General features: G+C 34.4%; 1 protein-coding gene and 1 long non-coding RNA gene across 11 annotated transcripts in view; one reads left to right on the top strand and one right to left on the bottom strand.

Moving 5' to 3' along the window:
* The window catches only part of KIF21A (kinesin family member 21A), a 168,611-nt gene that overhangs the window by 54,367 nt on the left and 97,720 nt on the right, over window positions 1-16,524 (bottom strand). For 5 of the 9 annotated variants that reach the window (XM_072654303.1, XM_072654308.1, XM_072654309.1 and 2 more), the window contains exons 12-19: window positions 11,118-11,205; window positions 10,563-10,680; window positions 10,008-10,196; window positions 8,736-8,935; window positions 7,999-8,106; window positions 1,035-1,103; window positions 734-948; window positions 41-194 (exon numbers count right to left, since the gene is read on the bottom strand). In XM_072654303.1, coding sequence (XP_072510404.1) covers window positions 41-194; window positions 734-948; window positions 1,035-1,103; window positions 7,999-8,106; window positions 8,736-8,935; window positions 10,008-10,196; window positions 10,563-10,680; window positions 11,118-11,205 — 1,141 coding nt within the window. Of the gene's footprint in view, window positions 1-40; window positions 195-733; window positions 949-1,034; window positions 1,104-7,998; window positions 8,107-8,735; window positions 8,936-10,007; window positions 10,197-10,562; window positions 10,681-11,117; window positions 11,206-15,591; window positions 15,631-16,524 lie in introns of all 9 variants that reach the window. The other 4 variants (XM_072654301.1, XM_072654304.1, XM_072654307.1 and 1 more) reach the window with 1 other exon arrangement.
* Window positions 1-16,524, top strand: part of LOC140533915 (uncharacterized) — a 141,218-nt gene that overhangs the window by 109,290 nt on the left and 15,404 nt on the right. Inside the window, exons 6-7 of one of the 2 annotated variants that reach the window (XR_011977105.1) lie at window positions 13,263-13,389; window positions 15,621-15,712. This is a non-coding gene — a long non-coding RNA (uncharacterized lncRNA). Of the gene's footprint in view, window positions 1-13,262; window positions 13,390-15,620; window positions 16,123-16,524 lie in introns of those variants that run through there. The other variant, XR_011977104.1, reaches the window with a different exon arrangement.

The following is a 16,524-nucleotide window of genomic DNA, read 5'->3' as shown; positions in this document are numbered from 1 at the left end:
TTTGAAAATAAAATCAAAACTGAACTGTAACATGTCGTACCTTGAGGAGTCTATTCATATCAGACTCCATATTTGAAATTGTCATTCTTTGCATAATAATGTCTGTGACCCTTCGCTCAAGTAGCTGCCATTTCATCCGGGCTGTCTTTGATGTGAACACTCGACTAGTCATTCCCTTCCTCTGGTATTTCTTTCTGTGAACATTTGTATAAAAAACATTTCTGAGTACAATGTTATAGTATACTGTTATGCAACACAAGATTTTTCATTTAATCAATCAGTCAACAAGAGGTCATTATGTTACACACTGAGGATACAAAAAAATGAAACTGTCCTCACCCTCAAGAAGCTCACATTCTATCTGAGCAGACAATATGCACATCTATATGTATTTGGGGTGTGGGAGAGAAGTGGGAAAGGATAGGAAATATTTCACATAGAAGATGACATTTGAACTGAGCTTTAAAAGCAACCTGGAATTCTAGGGGTAGAGGTGAGGAGACAGTACACTCCAGCTGAAGAAGATAGTTTTTTCAAAGCATGGAGAAAGAGGAGAGGGGAAATGTGCTGTGATATGTGAGAAACAGCAAGAAGGTTGATCTGCCTAGACCAAACCATGTGTGAAGAATACTAATGAATAAGGCTGGAAATGTATGTTTAAATATAACATTTAGGGACCTATACCTAAATACCTAAAATAACTGTTACAGGCAAAAAAGAGAATTACTTTTACCTGGTACCATTCACTGGAATAACTGGTAATGCCTGAACTCTTGCAACTGGTATTTTCATTTTCTGTTGCGTTACTGCTCTAGCTGAATCTGAATCTACAGAAGTTATGCTAGAACCTGAGTCTTGAACAGAGACATCAGGTGAGCTCAGTTTCCTTGCAACTTTCCCAGCTACTTTATCTGACATCGGTCGTACTTGACGACGAAGAGCTGTAACCTAAAAGAGAATACATGAATTCATTTCCTTGATCTAAGAAATTATTCAATTCATTACAAAATTGCCAATAAATGCCATTACTATACCTCTTCTGTTTTACGACGAAGAACCACTTCTTGGTTTCTCTTTTGAGCTTCCAGGAGTCTGAGTTGATGCTACAAATAATATTAAAGAAGTCAGAGTAGTAAAAATAAAAACATATTATTTCTAGGATATTAAAGAGAACATATAGATAGTGCTAAAAATATCAAAACAACAAAGAAAAGTCATACTAATGGTAGAAAATCAACCTGAAATAAATATTTCCTATAGTGACATGGAATAGTGGGAAATCTGCTGAAATTGGGTTAAACAGAGACTTGAGTATGAATCTTTTTTTCTACATGTACTACCTGCATGACCATAGGCAAGTCTTAAAATCCCAATCTTAGTTTTATCATCTGTAAAATAGGGATAAAATGTGAGTAAGGTTGTAAAGATCAACTGAAAAACAATCTTATTAAATTCAAAATATCAGCTACGACCATTTTCACTTGTTTGTTCTTCTGATATAAAAGGCCAATTATATGCTTTGGACTGCTGAAATTCGGATATGATCTCTTATTGTTATCAGTGTTCAGTGACTACTTTTGGAAATTTGGGTAGAATTCCAAAGGAGATAGACCATGTCATTCCTGAATTTATTTTTTAATATGTGTTACCAGTTTCTTTTCAAGTAGTAGAGATAATTCCTAAGAATATGGGGACAGTACACTTGAGTATCTGTTAAACACTATAAGTTATATATAAGAGATATGATAGGGTATGAGGGGAAAGCTTCTGACTAGTAGACCTGAACTCTCTGACCTAATCATGGCATTGCCAAAATCTGTCCCTAGACAGATTTCTCTTTGCTCACTTTCATCATCTAAGATGGGGTTGAACTAGATGATCTACAAATTTACTTTTAGTTGTAAAATTCTAGGATACATAAAGCTCAATTAAATCTTAAATTTACATAGCAACTACTACTTCCCAATTTACTATACAGTTACATTACGAGTCAAGTACAAGTTAGTTGAAACCTTTGAGGAACAGAAAAAAATATGGAAATCATGAGACATTCAGTTTCCATGAAACTTGACCTTACTTGCTTATAAAAGGTGATTTCCAAAGATTTTTGTTGTTTTCTATCATTTGTTTACAATGTACTTGAATGTGCCATTTTACTACTTGGTCCGGTTACAAATAGTAAATGTTACTGTAAAATTTATTTAATACATTATTAGAGTCCTCACTGAAGTTGCTGCATATGTCACTTTACAATTTTTTTCAGTCTGAGTACTTGGAGTTAAACCTCAGAATACAGAAAAACACTTTTCCTTTCAACTCATCTATTTTCACAATATGAGTCTCATATTAGCTCATATTCTCCAAGTCATAAGATTATGAAGTAAGGACAATCAATACTCTGATCTCACTGGTGAAGATTATACCCAGTGAGGGAATTTCCTCTTTTACTGCAGGTCAGCATCGCCTATATAATTTTATAGTCGTAAATTGTTGCCTAGAGTACTGAGAGGAGTCACACAGCTAGTAGGTACCAAAGGTACATGAATCTGGAGCTTCCTGTTTCCAAGGCTAGCTTTCTATCCATTCACCAGTCTGTCTCTTTGAGAAGCAATTCTCAATTAAGAAGAACTAACCAAAATTTTTTGTTAGAAACTCTGTTTTATTAAATGCTAAAAATCTCATTTCCATCTAGAACTCAATAAGTGACATTTACAAGGCAATTTACAGAGCTTCAGACTGAGTAGTTATCAGTCCTGAGAGGCAGGACAGGTAATTATTATTCCTAATCTATAGATGAAGATAATGAGGCACAGAAATTGACTTGTCCAAGGTATCATGGCTATTAAGTGACAAAACCAGAACATACTGTAACCTGCTGTTTCTGAAGTAGAGAATCAGAACTACAGACTTTAGGAGTTAGGAAAGGACCTCAGATGCCACTGAGTCAAACCCATTCCTTAATGTTAATCTTCATTACAATATATATAACATCTTTTGCTTACAGACCTCAAAGGAAATTAATTCTATTTTTGGATGCCTCTAATCATGAGAAACTATTTATTGACATCAAGCCTAAATGTGTCTCTTTACAACTTCTACTAAACTGCTCCTGCCCTCTGCAGTCTCACTTTTTTTCCACATAATGGTCCTTTAAATGCTGGCAGTCATATGGGCCTCATAAGTCTTCTCCAGATTAAACACCTACAACTTCTTAAATCGAACCTCACACAGCATAACCACCAGGCCATTTACCACTCTGCTGACTCCCTCCGTACACTTCGTAGTTTCTTTGCTAAAATGCAACACAGTACAATATAGTATTACAGCAGAGCTCACAAATACTGTCGTCTCTCCCCTCCTCTAGACCTGGACACAATGCTTTTCTTAATCTGTACTAGCTGCTGTATCACACCTTTGATTCAAACAGAGCTGGTAGGCCAGGCCACCAAAACTTCAAATGAACTGCTATTTTGCAATACCTGGACCACCTCGAACTTGTGAAATTGATCTTTTGAGCTTAACTGTAATAATTTACACTTAGCCCATTAAATTTGGCTCATCATTCTAGCCAGGATTTTTCAAGATCCTGATTGTCATCTAACATGCTAAATGTACTTCCCACTTTTATGTCACTGGAAAATTATGTAAATATGCTATCTGTGACTTTATCAAAGTAATTGATAAAAATATTAAATGCAGGGGAAGAATGGAGCCAAGATGGTGGGGTAGAAGTAGAGACCTGCCTGAGCTCTACACACAAACCCCTGAAAATACTTGTAAAAAAATGACTGAACAAATTCTAGAACAGCACAAGCCACAAAATGACAGTTAAAGAATTCCAGACCAAGACAATCTAGAAGGCTGGCAGGAGGAGTCTGCTACACTGGACTCAGAGTGGAGCACAGGCCAGTGTGGGCCATGCCAGCAGAGACAGAACTGTAGCAGGCCTCGGGGTGCTGGATCACTATGGTGGGGTTTCCAGATGTCTCAATCCACAAACACCAAAGATAGTTTCAAAGGTCAGTGGGAAAGCTCTCTCATGTAGGTGAGAGAGGAACTTGGTCCGGTCCCAGCCCCAGGGTGCTGGCAACCACTGGTGCAGCAACTGGCTGCTTCAGGAGCTCTTGGTCTACAGACAGTGGGGGAATTGAGCAGCTGATCTGGGTCACAGTCCTGGGTGGAGTTCGTGGGGCAAGGAGGAATACTGGCCAGGCAGAGCTGGTGTTTGCTGTCGAGAGGGATACTCACAGATCCAGGGCAAAAAGAGTGCTTGTGGTTGCTCACAGAACAGAGTCCAGGCCAGAGGAGGAATCAATATCTCTCCTTTGATGATACTACTTTGGAGGAACTAAGAATTTACAGGTCCCTGAAGTTATCTCTGAAAGCAGCTGCACAAAGTCCCTGAAACTTGGGCCAGTTACCCTCCACTTAGCAAGGAACTCAGAGGTCAAGTAATTGGCTGGGAAAATGACCAAAAGGAGGAAAAATAAGATTATAGAAGGTTACTTTCTTGGTGAAATGGTATTTTCATACAACAGGAAAGATCAAAGCACAAACCAGAGGAAGATCAAAGGATACAACTGGAGGAAGATAGCAAGGTCAAGGTTCCTACATCCAAAGCCTCCAAAAAAATATGAAATTGTCTCAGGTAATGGAAGAATTCAAAAGGGATTTTGAAAATTAAGTAAGAGAAATACAGGAAAAATTGGGAAAAGAAATGAGAGCGATGCAAGAAAATCATGAAAAATGAGTCAATAGCTTGCTAAAAGAGACCCAAAGAAATGCTGAAGAAAATAATATCTTTAAAAATAGATTAAACCAAATGGCAAAAGAGGTCCAAACAGTCAATGAAGAGAAGAATACCTTAAAAAATCAGAATTGGCCAAATGAAAAAGAAGGTCCAAAAGCTCACTGAAGAAAATAATTCCTTCAAAATTAGAATGGAGCAAATAGAAGCTAATGACTATGAGAAATCAAGAAATTATAAAACAAAAACAAAAGAATGAAAAAATAGAGGACAATGTGAAATATCTCACTGGAAAAACAACTGACCTGGAAAAAAGATCCAGGAGAGATAATTTTAAAATTATTGGTCTACCCAAAAACCATGATCAAAAAAAAAAGGGGCCTCTATATCATCTTTCAAGAAATTATCAAGGAAAACTGCCCTGATATTCCAGAATCAGAGGGTAAAACGGAAATGGTAAGAATCCACCAATCACCTCCTGAAAGAGACCCCAAAAGGAAAACACCTGGGAATATTGTAGCTAAATTCCAGAGTTCCCAGGTCAAGGAGAAAATATTATAAGCAGCCAGAACGAAACAATTCAAGTACTGTGGAAACATAATCAGGATAACACAGGACTTAACAGCTTCTACACTAAGGGATGGGAAGGCTTGGAATACGATATTCCAGAGGTCAAAGGAACTAGGATTAAAACCAAACTGAGTATTAATACTTCAGGTAAAAAAATGAATTTCAATGAAACAGAGGACTTGCAAGCATTCTTACTGAAAAGACCAAAGTGGAATAGAAAACAACATTTGAATACAAGAATCAAGAGAAACATCAAAAGGTAAACAGGAAAGAGAAGCCATAAGGGACTCATTAAAGTTAAACTGTTTATATTTCTACATAGCAAGATGATATTTGCAACTCATGAGACCTTTCTCAATATCAGGGTAGTTAGCGAGAATGTATCCACACACACACATATATGTGTGTATATATGTATGTATGCATGTGTATATATGCATGCATGTATATGTGTGTATACTATATATGTGGAGGTATATGTATATGTGTGTATATGTCTATATCGCTATGGATATAGATACACACACACACACACATACACACACACACATAGATAGAGGGTACAGGGTGAGCTGAACATGAAAGGAGAATACCTAAAAAAAAAATTAAGTGTTGAGAGGAATGTACTGGGAGAAAGAAAGGGAGAGGTAAAATGCAGTAAAGCATCTCGTGTAAAAGAGGAAAAAAAGAGCTTTTACAATGGAGGGGAAGAGGAGGGAGTTGAAAGGGAATAAGTGAGCCTTACTCATTGGATTTGGCTCAAGAAGGGAATAACACACATACAATTGGGTATGCAAATCTATCTTACCCTGAAGGAAGACAAAAGGGAAGAGAGTAGGAGAGGGAATATAGAAATAGAAGGGATGGCAGATTGGAGGAAGGAGTATCAGAAGCAAACACTATTGCGGATGGACAGGTCAAGGGAGAGAATGGAATTAAACAGAGCACAGGATAGGATAGAGGGAAATGTGGTTGGTGTTTCATAACATGACTGTTATGGAAGTGTTTTGCATGGCTACACATATATGACCTATATTGAATTCCTTACTTTCTCAATGAGAGTGGGTAGGAAGAAGGGAGAGAATGTGGAACTCAAAGCTTTAAAAATAAATGTTAAAAATTGTTTTCACATGCAACCACAAAACAAGCTGTGCAGGCAATAAGGTATAGAAATCTATCTTCCCCTATAGGAAAATAGAGGGGGTAGGGGATGAAAGATGGGGGGTGATAGAAGGAAAGGCAGATTGGGGAAAGGGGTAGTTGGGGTGCACACTGTCCTGAGGTGGCAGGGAGAGGACAGATGGGGAGAAAACTTGGAATTCAAAATCTTGTGGAAGTGAATGTTGAAAACTAAAAATAAAATACATTAAAAAAATAAGGATTATTAAAAAAATAAATACTTGATGATGAAAAAAATATTAAACAGTATCAAACAGGGCCACGAACAGATGCTAAGGAAGTAGAGACTTTCTCCCAAGTTAACACTGTACCATTCCTGACTATTTTTTTGTTCCAAATCCATCTAATTTCAATACTGTCTCTCCTGCATCACTCTATCACTTCATCACAAGGAAAGGAAGCCTCAGATTCAGGAAATTCTGGGTTCAAGTTCCACCTCTCCCACATAATGATTGTGTGACCTTGGGCAAATCACTTAAATTCTGAGTACCTCAGGAAACTATCTAAGACTATGTTGTAAAACAACCAGAAGGAATTTATTCTGCAGAATATATCTGAACAGACAGTCTAGATGGAGAAAATAAAGTTGTCAAAACATATGAACTTTAAATACACAAACCATTTTACTAAAATAAACTGCCTTCTCTCCTGACCTCTCTCTGCCTGTACAAAGGTACTTTTTAATTCCCTGAAATTACCTACATGTTGATGCATTCTTCAGGGATGGTTCATAGAATCACATATCTAGTCCAATATATTATCTGAACAGAAATTCCCTGTTGACAAATGATCAAACAGCCCTCTCATTTGAAAACCTCTTAAAAGGCTAGAACCTATTACCATAGAGGCAGCTCATTTCTCTCTAGAATAACTATTTATTAGGAGATTTTCCTTTGTATAGAGCTAAAATCTGCCTTTCTGCAACTTCTACCTAAGTTTGACATACCTTCCTGCTAATGGAGAGGTCAACAAAGAGAGAGAAAAAAATGTCCAGTCAGAAATTCTTTTCAGGTAAGTAGCTTTCTTGAAGCTCCACGAAGTTCTGTATAGAATGGCTGACAACAGAAACAGCTTACTTTTTGTGTGACTTTGGGCAAGACATCTACCCTCCCTGGGTCTCAGTTTCTTCATCTCTAAAATGGTGGTGTTAAGACTAGATGGTCTCTGAAGTCCTGTCAAACTGTGGACAAATGATCCTGGATAAATGTAATATTTAAATCTTTACTATTACCTAGAGATACTCGGTTTCTCTAACTATTCTTCCTATAATTAGATCAACAGACAGATAGAAAGAAAGAAAGAAAGAAAGAAAGATATATATATATATAAAAACTGCCAAATACTTGAATAGTAAGGTTAATTTTAATTCTTCTCTTCATAAATTTCCATATCTATCCAAGGAACGTCCTTCTAACAACTTAAAAAATGATTTCTGTGTCTACAATAAACAGAATATTTATGGCGGGGCTAAATTCTGGGAGAGCCAAAATCTTTAGACTCACATCTCGTTTGCGCTGATCCTTTTTAAGTTGTGCAATCTCTCTGTTTCTTCTAGATTCTGTCATTCTGGCTTTTTCTTGTTCTTCTTTCATTTGTTTCATTAGGCGTACCTACATAGAGATAAGTATCTCAGAATCACAAGAAAGACTATATGTACTGTATGTAGTTTACTTCACAGGAAGCATTTGCAATTTTTAAAATTTGCGAATTTTAAATGATTAGTTGGTTTCAGTTGGAGGAGAGTGTGTTGGTACAAAATGTAGAAGCAGGATTCTAAGATATTTTTGTGAAAAATCTTGTATTTTATCTTTCAAAATTCCATGTTCTCAGGTCTCAAACTTAAATTTGTCAATTAACAGTTATACATACAAGTATATTGATCATGCTTCAACAGCTTATTTTGGTATTTTTAGGAAATGAAGTGCTGTGTTATCTTAAAAGTGAAGCAGTCAACAGAACAAGTTATGACTGAGATATACAAGCATTTCAAAATTTAGAGAATGCATAACTGGCAATTTAAAGGGACAAAATAACAGAATTTCAATAGAATTTCAGCTTCTTCACAGGACAAGAGTAAAGATGAAAACAGCCTAGAAGAAACTGTTTCTTCACAACTATAGGGGCAAGTGTATTTGCAAAACTGAAAATCACTTAGCTGAACAAATATAGCTTACTGTCTTCGAATTCCACGTGACAGGCATTCCAAACACCAAAGTCTCTTAGAAACAAAATTCAATACCTTTGTTTTTTTCATTTCCATCACATCCTGCTGTAATTTCTTCAATTGCTTTTCATATTGAGATTGATTTTTCAGCAAACGTGCATGTTCTTTTTGAGCTGTTTGGAGTCGCTGTAGCTCTTTGTTCATGGTCTGAAGCTTTTTCTCATACTCAGATCTAACCTTTTTTGCCTTTTCTTCTGAGCAAGATTCCACAGAGCCTAAAAAGCCCAAAGATATTTGAATTGTCTTAATGTGACACTCCCTGGCAAACTCCTCATCATACTTTGTAGTGACCATCTTCATCTCTGTCTGAGTTTTAACAGGTGAGCTTTAGTCTTATTTTGTCCAGAACCAGGACTCCATGTCAGTTTCTGGCATTCTCTACACCATGTCATTCTATCTTCCCTTTCAGCCGTCCATTAAGCCTTGTTTCTCCTCATTGAAATAGAAGGTCCTTGGGGGTAGATCCTGTCTTGTTTGCTTGCTTTGTCTTTGTATCCTCAATACTCAGCAGAATACCTGGCACATAAGTTTTGAATAAATGTTCCTCCCTTCCTATCTCTCTGGTGATCTCTTTCTTTCTATCTAATCTATTTCTATCATCTCCCTATCTATATGAGTTGTGAGTTTTGACTTCATCTATTCAAAAATCAGGACTTTATAAAGAGAATAATTACCCACCACAGAATATTTTCTAATAGACAAGTAAGATTCTAATAGGCAAGGTTGTCTCTCTTCTTAAAGGGAGTTAGATGGGGCAGTAAATAGAATGCTGGGCCTGGAGTTGGGAAAATTTGAATTCAAATCTGGCTTCTAACACTTACTAACTGTGAGATCCTGGGTAAGTCACTTAACTTCTGTCTGCTTCAGTTTTCTCACCTTTAAAATGAGGATTAAAAATAGCACTCACATTCTGGATTGTGAGGGTCAAAAGAGATAATATTTTTAAAGTTCTTAGCACAATGCTGACATACAGCAGGTGCTTAATAAATGTTTGTTCCCATCCCACTACACATGCTAATTTTTTAATTTTAGAAAAAAATATAAATGTAAATCAAGACATTAAAGGAAAATTAATTAAACAGCAGTAAATAGTCTGAAAGTAATTATAGGGTCCTTAAAGTCCACCAGCCTGGAAAAAAAATCAAGTTATGACTATTAAGCATAATAAAACCAATTAATTATTTTTATCCAGCTTCTCATTTTGTTATTTTCTTTCTTCCATTAAAAGAAATGTAAAGATAAAATTGACAATGATCTGTGAACGTTTACTTACAGTATAATTCTTACCTAAGTTTTGTAGCACCTGGTCTCTTTCCAGCTGAGTGTCCCGAATTTTATGTTGTAACATCATTAGTTTTTCTTCATATTGCTTTTTCAGTGTCTGTAGTCTTCTCTGGCTGTTTTCTAATTCATCAATCAACTTTTGTTTTATTGCAATTTCACAAGTAATATGTGCTAAGTCTTCCTGATAATTGGCTATTTATTTAAAAAAAAAAAAAAGGCAAATAAAAACATTCAGATTGCGACCAAAAGATGATCCTGGGCATAAGGCAATCAAATAAAAGCAAGAAAATTTCAGGGTAGACCTGAAACTACTGGCATTGAACATATGAAGCACTGCATTAGTTTGATACATAAAACATGGCCTGTTTGAAGAATGAAAGAAAATCAAACAATAACTAAATTCAACAGTAGAATAACTTTTTCAGGGACAATATGGAATATATGTGTCAAGCAATCATAAAAGCTGCTTTTGTGGAAATGAGAAAACAAAAGTTTAACAGAAGTTGGGTAAGTTCCCCAAATATATTTTAGGTATTAAAGGATAGAGAGGACAGGTACCTTTTTCATCTGACTCAGAATCAGATTCATCAGAGCTTTCACCACCTTCAATGTTATCCTCCTCCTCTTCTTCATCTTCTTCATCTTCCTCATGTTCACTTGCTTCTTGGTTTTCTTCCTATGAGGTAAAATGTCATGGAAAATTACTACTGGCAAAAATTTTGGTTTCCTCAGAAAAAGGTATTGCTTAAAGAAAAAAAGATTAGTTCTATGAAAATGGCAAATAAAAAATTGCATTTTTTCAAAAATCTCAAAATGACTAAAAGATTTTAAATAATAATGATGTATAAGACCATTTTCCCCCTGAAAAAAACGTGTACCTAAAACCATCCCAGTATTGTACTTCACAAACCAGTCAATCTATTTCCTCAATGACAGAATCCAAGATATACTACTATATCAAGCTAATAAAAAGATAAAATTTTTTAATATGCTTATAATCAAAGCAACAATTTACACCAGTGTGCCACTTAGACTCATTTTCAAAATATGTTTAAAAATAGGTGCTAGGAATTACAAAAAAAAAAAAATTAAAATTCATTCTTTCATACTTACTACTTCTATTTCATTATTTTCTCTTTCTGAAATGCCCCTTTCTTCTTTCTTCTCCTGTTCAGTGTCTGTAGTTTCCTCTTTAACAACACTACGAGAAACACACAGATATAATATTAAAGACGTTATTGATTTGCTTCCACTTTCATCTATTTTCAAAATAATACTCTACAACTATTTATAAGAACATAGTCTCATAACAGATCAGATGATTAGGTTACACACTGCAATGTCTTATGCTTCAGAGGAAGATGGAAAACACCAGTCATTCAGTTCTCATTCATAGGAAAACATATCATTTCAAGAACAGAGGAGGAGATTTTGCCCTGAAGCATGAGAGTGATGACACAGTTAAGAATTGACATAGCTCTAATTTGCTAATTTAAATGAGCACTATCTTTTCTCCCCTGCTTCCCCAAGAATTTGTCTTTAAAAAGAAATCTAAAATATACATGTTAATATATGCATGTGCAATGTATATATACATATGCATATATAATATATACATATCACAGTTTAAAAAAATAAGGAGAGTTTGTGTCTCCATTGATTGCTCAAGTGGAACATAAAAACCAAGCTCAATTGTGCCTTGATGAGTGTGCCCCCACCGGCCAAACTTACACAAGAGACCAGTTTTCTCAGAGCCACAAGGCAAGAACTTCTTGCTTTAGCCACGTCCATAGCACTGGACTACTGTTTCTCCTTTTGCTATGACCAAAATATCTATTATATCATTATTTGGAATATGGTGGCTTCCTATAAAACTTATCAACCAGTTGAATGTTTTCCTCTTTAATTATCAAGGACCAGAACCAATCTAAGTATAGACAGACAGTCATTTCAGATAAGTGTTCATTTGGGCTAATCCAGTGCTGAACTTTAATACTGGGGCTTTTAGATGACCAGAGGCTCCTTCAAACTCCAGATAATGCAACAAATAATGACTCTTCTAGGTAAATGGAGACATAGCCTTAGGATGTGAAGAAGGGAATTCATATGTATGTTAATTAGTTGCAGAATTTACCAAGATAAAACATTTAAACAAAATGACTGTTTCACAGGATCATATATTTAGAGCTAGAAGTAACCTTACAGACATTAAATCTAATGTCTTTCATTTTAGAGATGAGGAAATTGAGCTCCTGAAAGGTCAAGTGACTTGCCCAGGACAGAAATTTTAATGAGCTTTGACCAAAGATTGTATTTAAAAAGCTGAAAAGACATTCTAAAATCCTAAGAATTAAAAGAATACTCTAAGAAGACATTAACAATGAAACATCCAATATAAAAATCTCCTTGTAATAAGTGAAGCACTATACAAGAATAGCTTCACAAGAGTTTTGTAGATATTTTTTAGATATTCTAATGTTTCCTAAAGTTTTCCCTCAAATACAGATTTATTTTTAATGTTTAGCTTAAAATATAATTTTAAGATATAAAATCCTTGAAGTATTTGATAAATAAAAACTTAAAATCTACTGTTGTTGCTTTTACCAAAAACAAGTTAATAAAAAAAAATTTAAGTAGAAAATAATGTGTGAACTGAACCTTTTTATTTTATTTTAAAGTATTAACAATTCTGAAGGCAAAGAAAACAAGAAAGGAATACATTTGTGGCGGCAATGCAAATTGGAAAAGCAACATTAGAGTTAAAAGTAGCCTATAAAAGTAAATTAGAAACTTTTTCTTATGTCAAGGGAAGCAATCAGTATATGTATCCTTTGGGGAAAGAATGAGAATGAAATTCAATGAAGCCTTCACTTGTTCATGGATTTCCTATGTCCATTCAAACTAGGTTAGCCCCTCCCTTCAAAGAATTCCCAGTGGTATTATAGCTTTTGTGAAACACTAAAAACGTAAGTCTAATGTATAACGAGGATGTTCTATTTTCATATTTCTTTTTCATAAATGAAATAATCACCTGGGTATATTATGTACTTTTTATATATACATATATGTGTGTGTGTGTGTACATATATATATATATATATATATACATAATATTTATGTATGTATTATAAAGGCAAGCATGTATTATTACAGAAATTTTGTATTAAAAATAAAGTAAATGTGTATGTGTGCATCCTTGGACACCCACACATCTTGTTTAAACAGATAACAAGGACTCAAATATTTCCTACATTTCAGGGCGATGACGATGGTGAGCAGAAGAAGGAACCTTAAAGTAGTCTGCAAATATGGAAGATGATAACAGAGAATCATGCAAAAACTGGCATGGAAGAAAGCACGATTCTGTCAGGAGAAAGAAATGAAGGTGATACCAATAAAATTATATTCTGACAAAAGAGGAGGGAATAAATAAATTGAGCAGACTGAATAACTGTTATCATATCACCATCATGCAAAGCAAAACAGATGCCACTCAGAGAGGACTTTTGGGGGGAAAATTATGTGTGCAATATACTGAATGCTTCTCTTCTCTTAGTGATTCAGTGTATTGGAACTGCTGATTTTTCACCATCATAGAATCCCACTTGTAAACTCTGAAAAGGAAGGTAAACTCATTTACTTAAATACCAAGTTAAATGTCATCACCTAGCAGCATGCCACTGGTAGCAAATCGATATTTGACACTTGGAACAAAGGGATAACAGATAGCAATGGGGGAAATAAGAAATCGCATGGTCTTACATTCTCTCTTTGATACTTCCTTGAATATAATATTTCCCTCTGGTCCTCACTAATCTAATCTTCCTTTTTCTCTACTTCTACCTTCTTCATTTATCTTAACTAACAAGCTTCAAGTTATCATTCAATTGTCCAGCCACCACTTCTTCTATTTCACTCTTTTACAACTCAGTCTAGCAATCCCCTTTTCTCAAGAACACAATTCTTAGTGCCAGTATTCTCTGAAAGTAGCCCATAATTTTTTCCTTAGAGCTGATTCTCTTAAATTGGTTGTAATACTCCCCACTAAATCTGATTTTGTGAAACAAGGAAAAGGTCTTTCTGCTTGGAATTTTTTTGTTTACCTGTACCTATACAGAAAGGGAATCTCCTTCTACCAAAGTATAACAGCAAGAATTCTGAAACTAATAATATTAAAGAATTGCCTGAGGGCACTGAGAAATTAAATGATTTTCCTTGGGTCACCCTGCAAGTCTGTGACAATATGGGACTTAAATTCAATTTTTCCTATATCATATTGCCTTTCATGCATTTTATGGATTGCTCTGTCTCCTAAGGGAAACTTGGGTCTACATTTGTCCCCCTGTTGAAGAATAATTTCATGTTCATTTTAAACTAACACCAAATAGAAATTATAGCCAAATGGCACAAATTTCATTAAAATTCTAAATCAATCTTGCCAAATTTTATAACAGAAAAATCAGCAGTCCTAAATTATTAAATTATTTTAATTTACCTTTACATGTCACTTTTAAGAGTTTGCTTTTCAAAGCCAAGTTTATACTACATTATTCTAGTGTATGAGATGTGGAGTATTAAATGTTAATGAGCCAATTTGTAATCGAAAATTAACCTGAAGCATTAAAGTTGTGTTTAAACATACTCCTTGCATCCTAGAATATAGAGTAGGCAGCTAGGAAGTTCAAATTAATAAAGAATTACTATACTGAAGCAATTAATCAGATATTTTTATTAATTTACATTAATCTTGTTAATTGTTACACAGTATTAGTTTATGCAAAGCATAGTTACTTCTTAACATTACTTCCTTAAACTGCAAATGTATTAGAAGTGATTTTAGAAGGAAAACAAGCTACAAAACAAAATTACATTTTAATTTCAATTTTAAGAATCTCTTTTAAAAATTTCCTCCCATTTACAAGCTTCAGCTTTTCCTTTTCTTAAAAACTATTTTAATGACATTTTCCTTACTAAGTTTAGATGGACTATTTAAGGAAAGAGATAATCTAGAACTGGAAGAGACCTCAGAAGTCATCTAATACAAGACTTTCACTTTATGGTTGAGGAAACTGAGATCCAAAGAAGTTAAATGACTTGCCCTTGTCATACAGACACGTCATAGATGGGACTTGAACCAAAGTTTCTTGAATCAAGGGCTTATTATGCCTTTTCCATAGTAGTACTGTATCAGAGAAAAAAAGACCACTGATGGTTTATTATGTTCCACAATAAAAGATAAATTTCTCATCTACTTTATTAATTTCCAGGCTATTCACCAGTTTCTTAATGATATTAAATCTCTTTTTTAAGTGGTAGATTAAGACAGTTCATTGTTGGATTGTTTCCAGCACTCCTTAAATTAATGCTAAGTCATCCCACTTACAGTGGTCTAGTCTAATGTATGAGGTTGCCTCATTTAAGTGATTGAGTTGTTTTGTTTTTTACTTTTAGGAAATTAAAAAAGTTTATTATCATTCCTGATAATTTGATCTACATCAATCAATCTAATGATAAATGTTGTGTGTGTGAATTGCAACTAAATACTGAAATAACATTTTAATTTTTAAAACCTGGGAAATATTCCAACCTTTTTTCTTCTTGATTTCTTTCCTCAAGTTTCTGAAGCCTTCAAAAGCACGAAGTACAGTATTGGAAAGCCAAGCCAATGAAGGACAAATCAGACAGTAAAAAGTGAAAGTGACAAGAAGGTAAAAATGAAACATGAGCTTGAGGACTTAAAATAAGTTTTAAAAGATATTATCAAAGGACAATACACAGTAAAAAGGCAATACATTTTGCATGAATAAAGAGTAAGCAGAAAATAACAAAGTCAATAAAATTTATAGTAGCTACTTATAAGTTTATGCTTAGCAGTTATTGAAAACAATACTTATTTTAGCTGGTTCTTTTCCCATCTTTCCCCAAAAACTGTGCCTTCTTCCTATAATGCCTTCTTAAAAGATCTTTTGATAGAAACACAAAGGCCATTTGAAAAAGGTCTTGAAGTTCAAAAAGCAATGCACTTATACCAAAGCAAAAAGAGAGCTAATACTGAATTAATAGCTTTCTATTTTAATACATTTTGATAAACTACACATAAATGTAAAATCTAAAGAAAATGCACACTTAAAATTGCTAATCATACAACATTATGGTCAAATGGATATGTTTACTATGAAATCAGTCAAAAAATTAAAATTGTATTTTATAATTATAACTCATAATGGTCAATTAAAGACTTTAGGGTAGACATTTCATTACTTGTTAGAAACTAACAAACAAAAGGACAAATCAAAAGCAATGGAAGTGATGAGATGGGAAACAGTGCTATACTAAAATAGGCATTTTTTAATGTAAAAGTGTAGAAGGAGAAGTTACAAAAATATGACTAATATCCTAAATAACATGCTGAATATTTAATATATGAATGCTCAGCTATTTAGTTATACTAAAAACAAATATTTCTGTGATGGACAAAAAATAAAGACCTGTTGTTATACTCTAATATAACACCATATAT

The sequence above is a fragment of the Notamacropus eugenii genome, chromosome 3 (genome assembly GCF_028372415.1).
Source record: "Notamacropus eugenii isolate mMacEug1 chromosome 3, mMacEug1.pri_v2, whole genome shotgun sequence".
Taxonomy (NCBI): domain Eukaryota; kingdom Metazoa; phylum Chordata; class Mammalia; order Diprotodontia; family Macropodidae; genus Notamacropus; species Notamacropus eugenii.
Note: the sequence above shows the minus strand (reverse complement) of the source record. Positions and strands in the feature narration are given on the sequence as shown.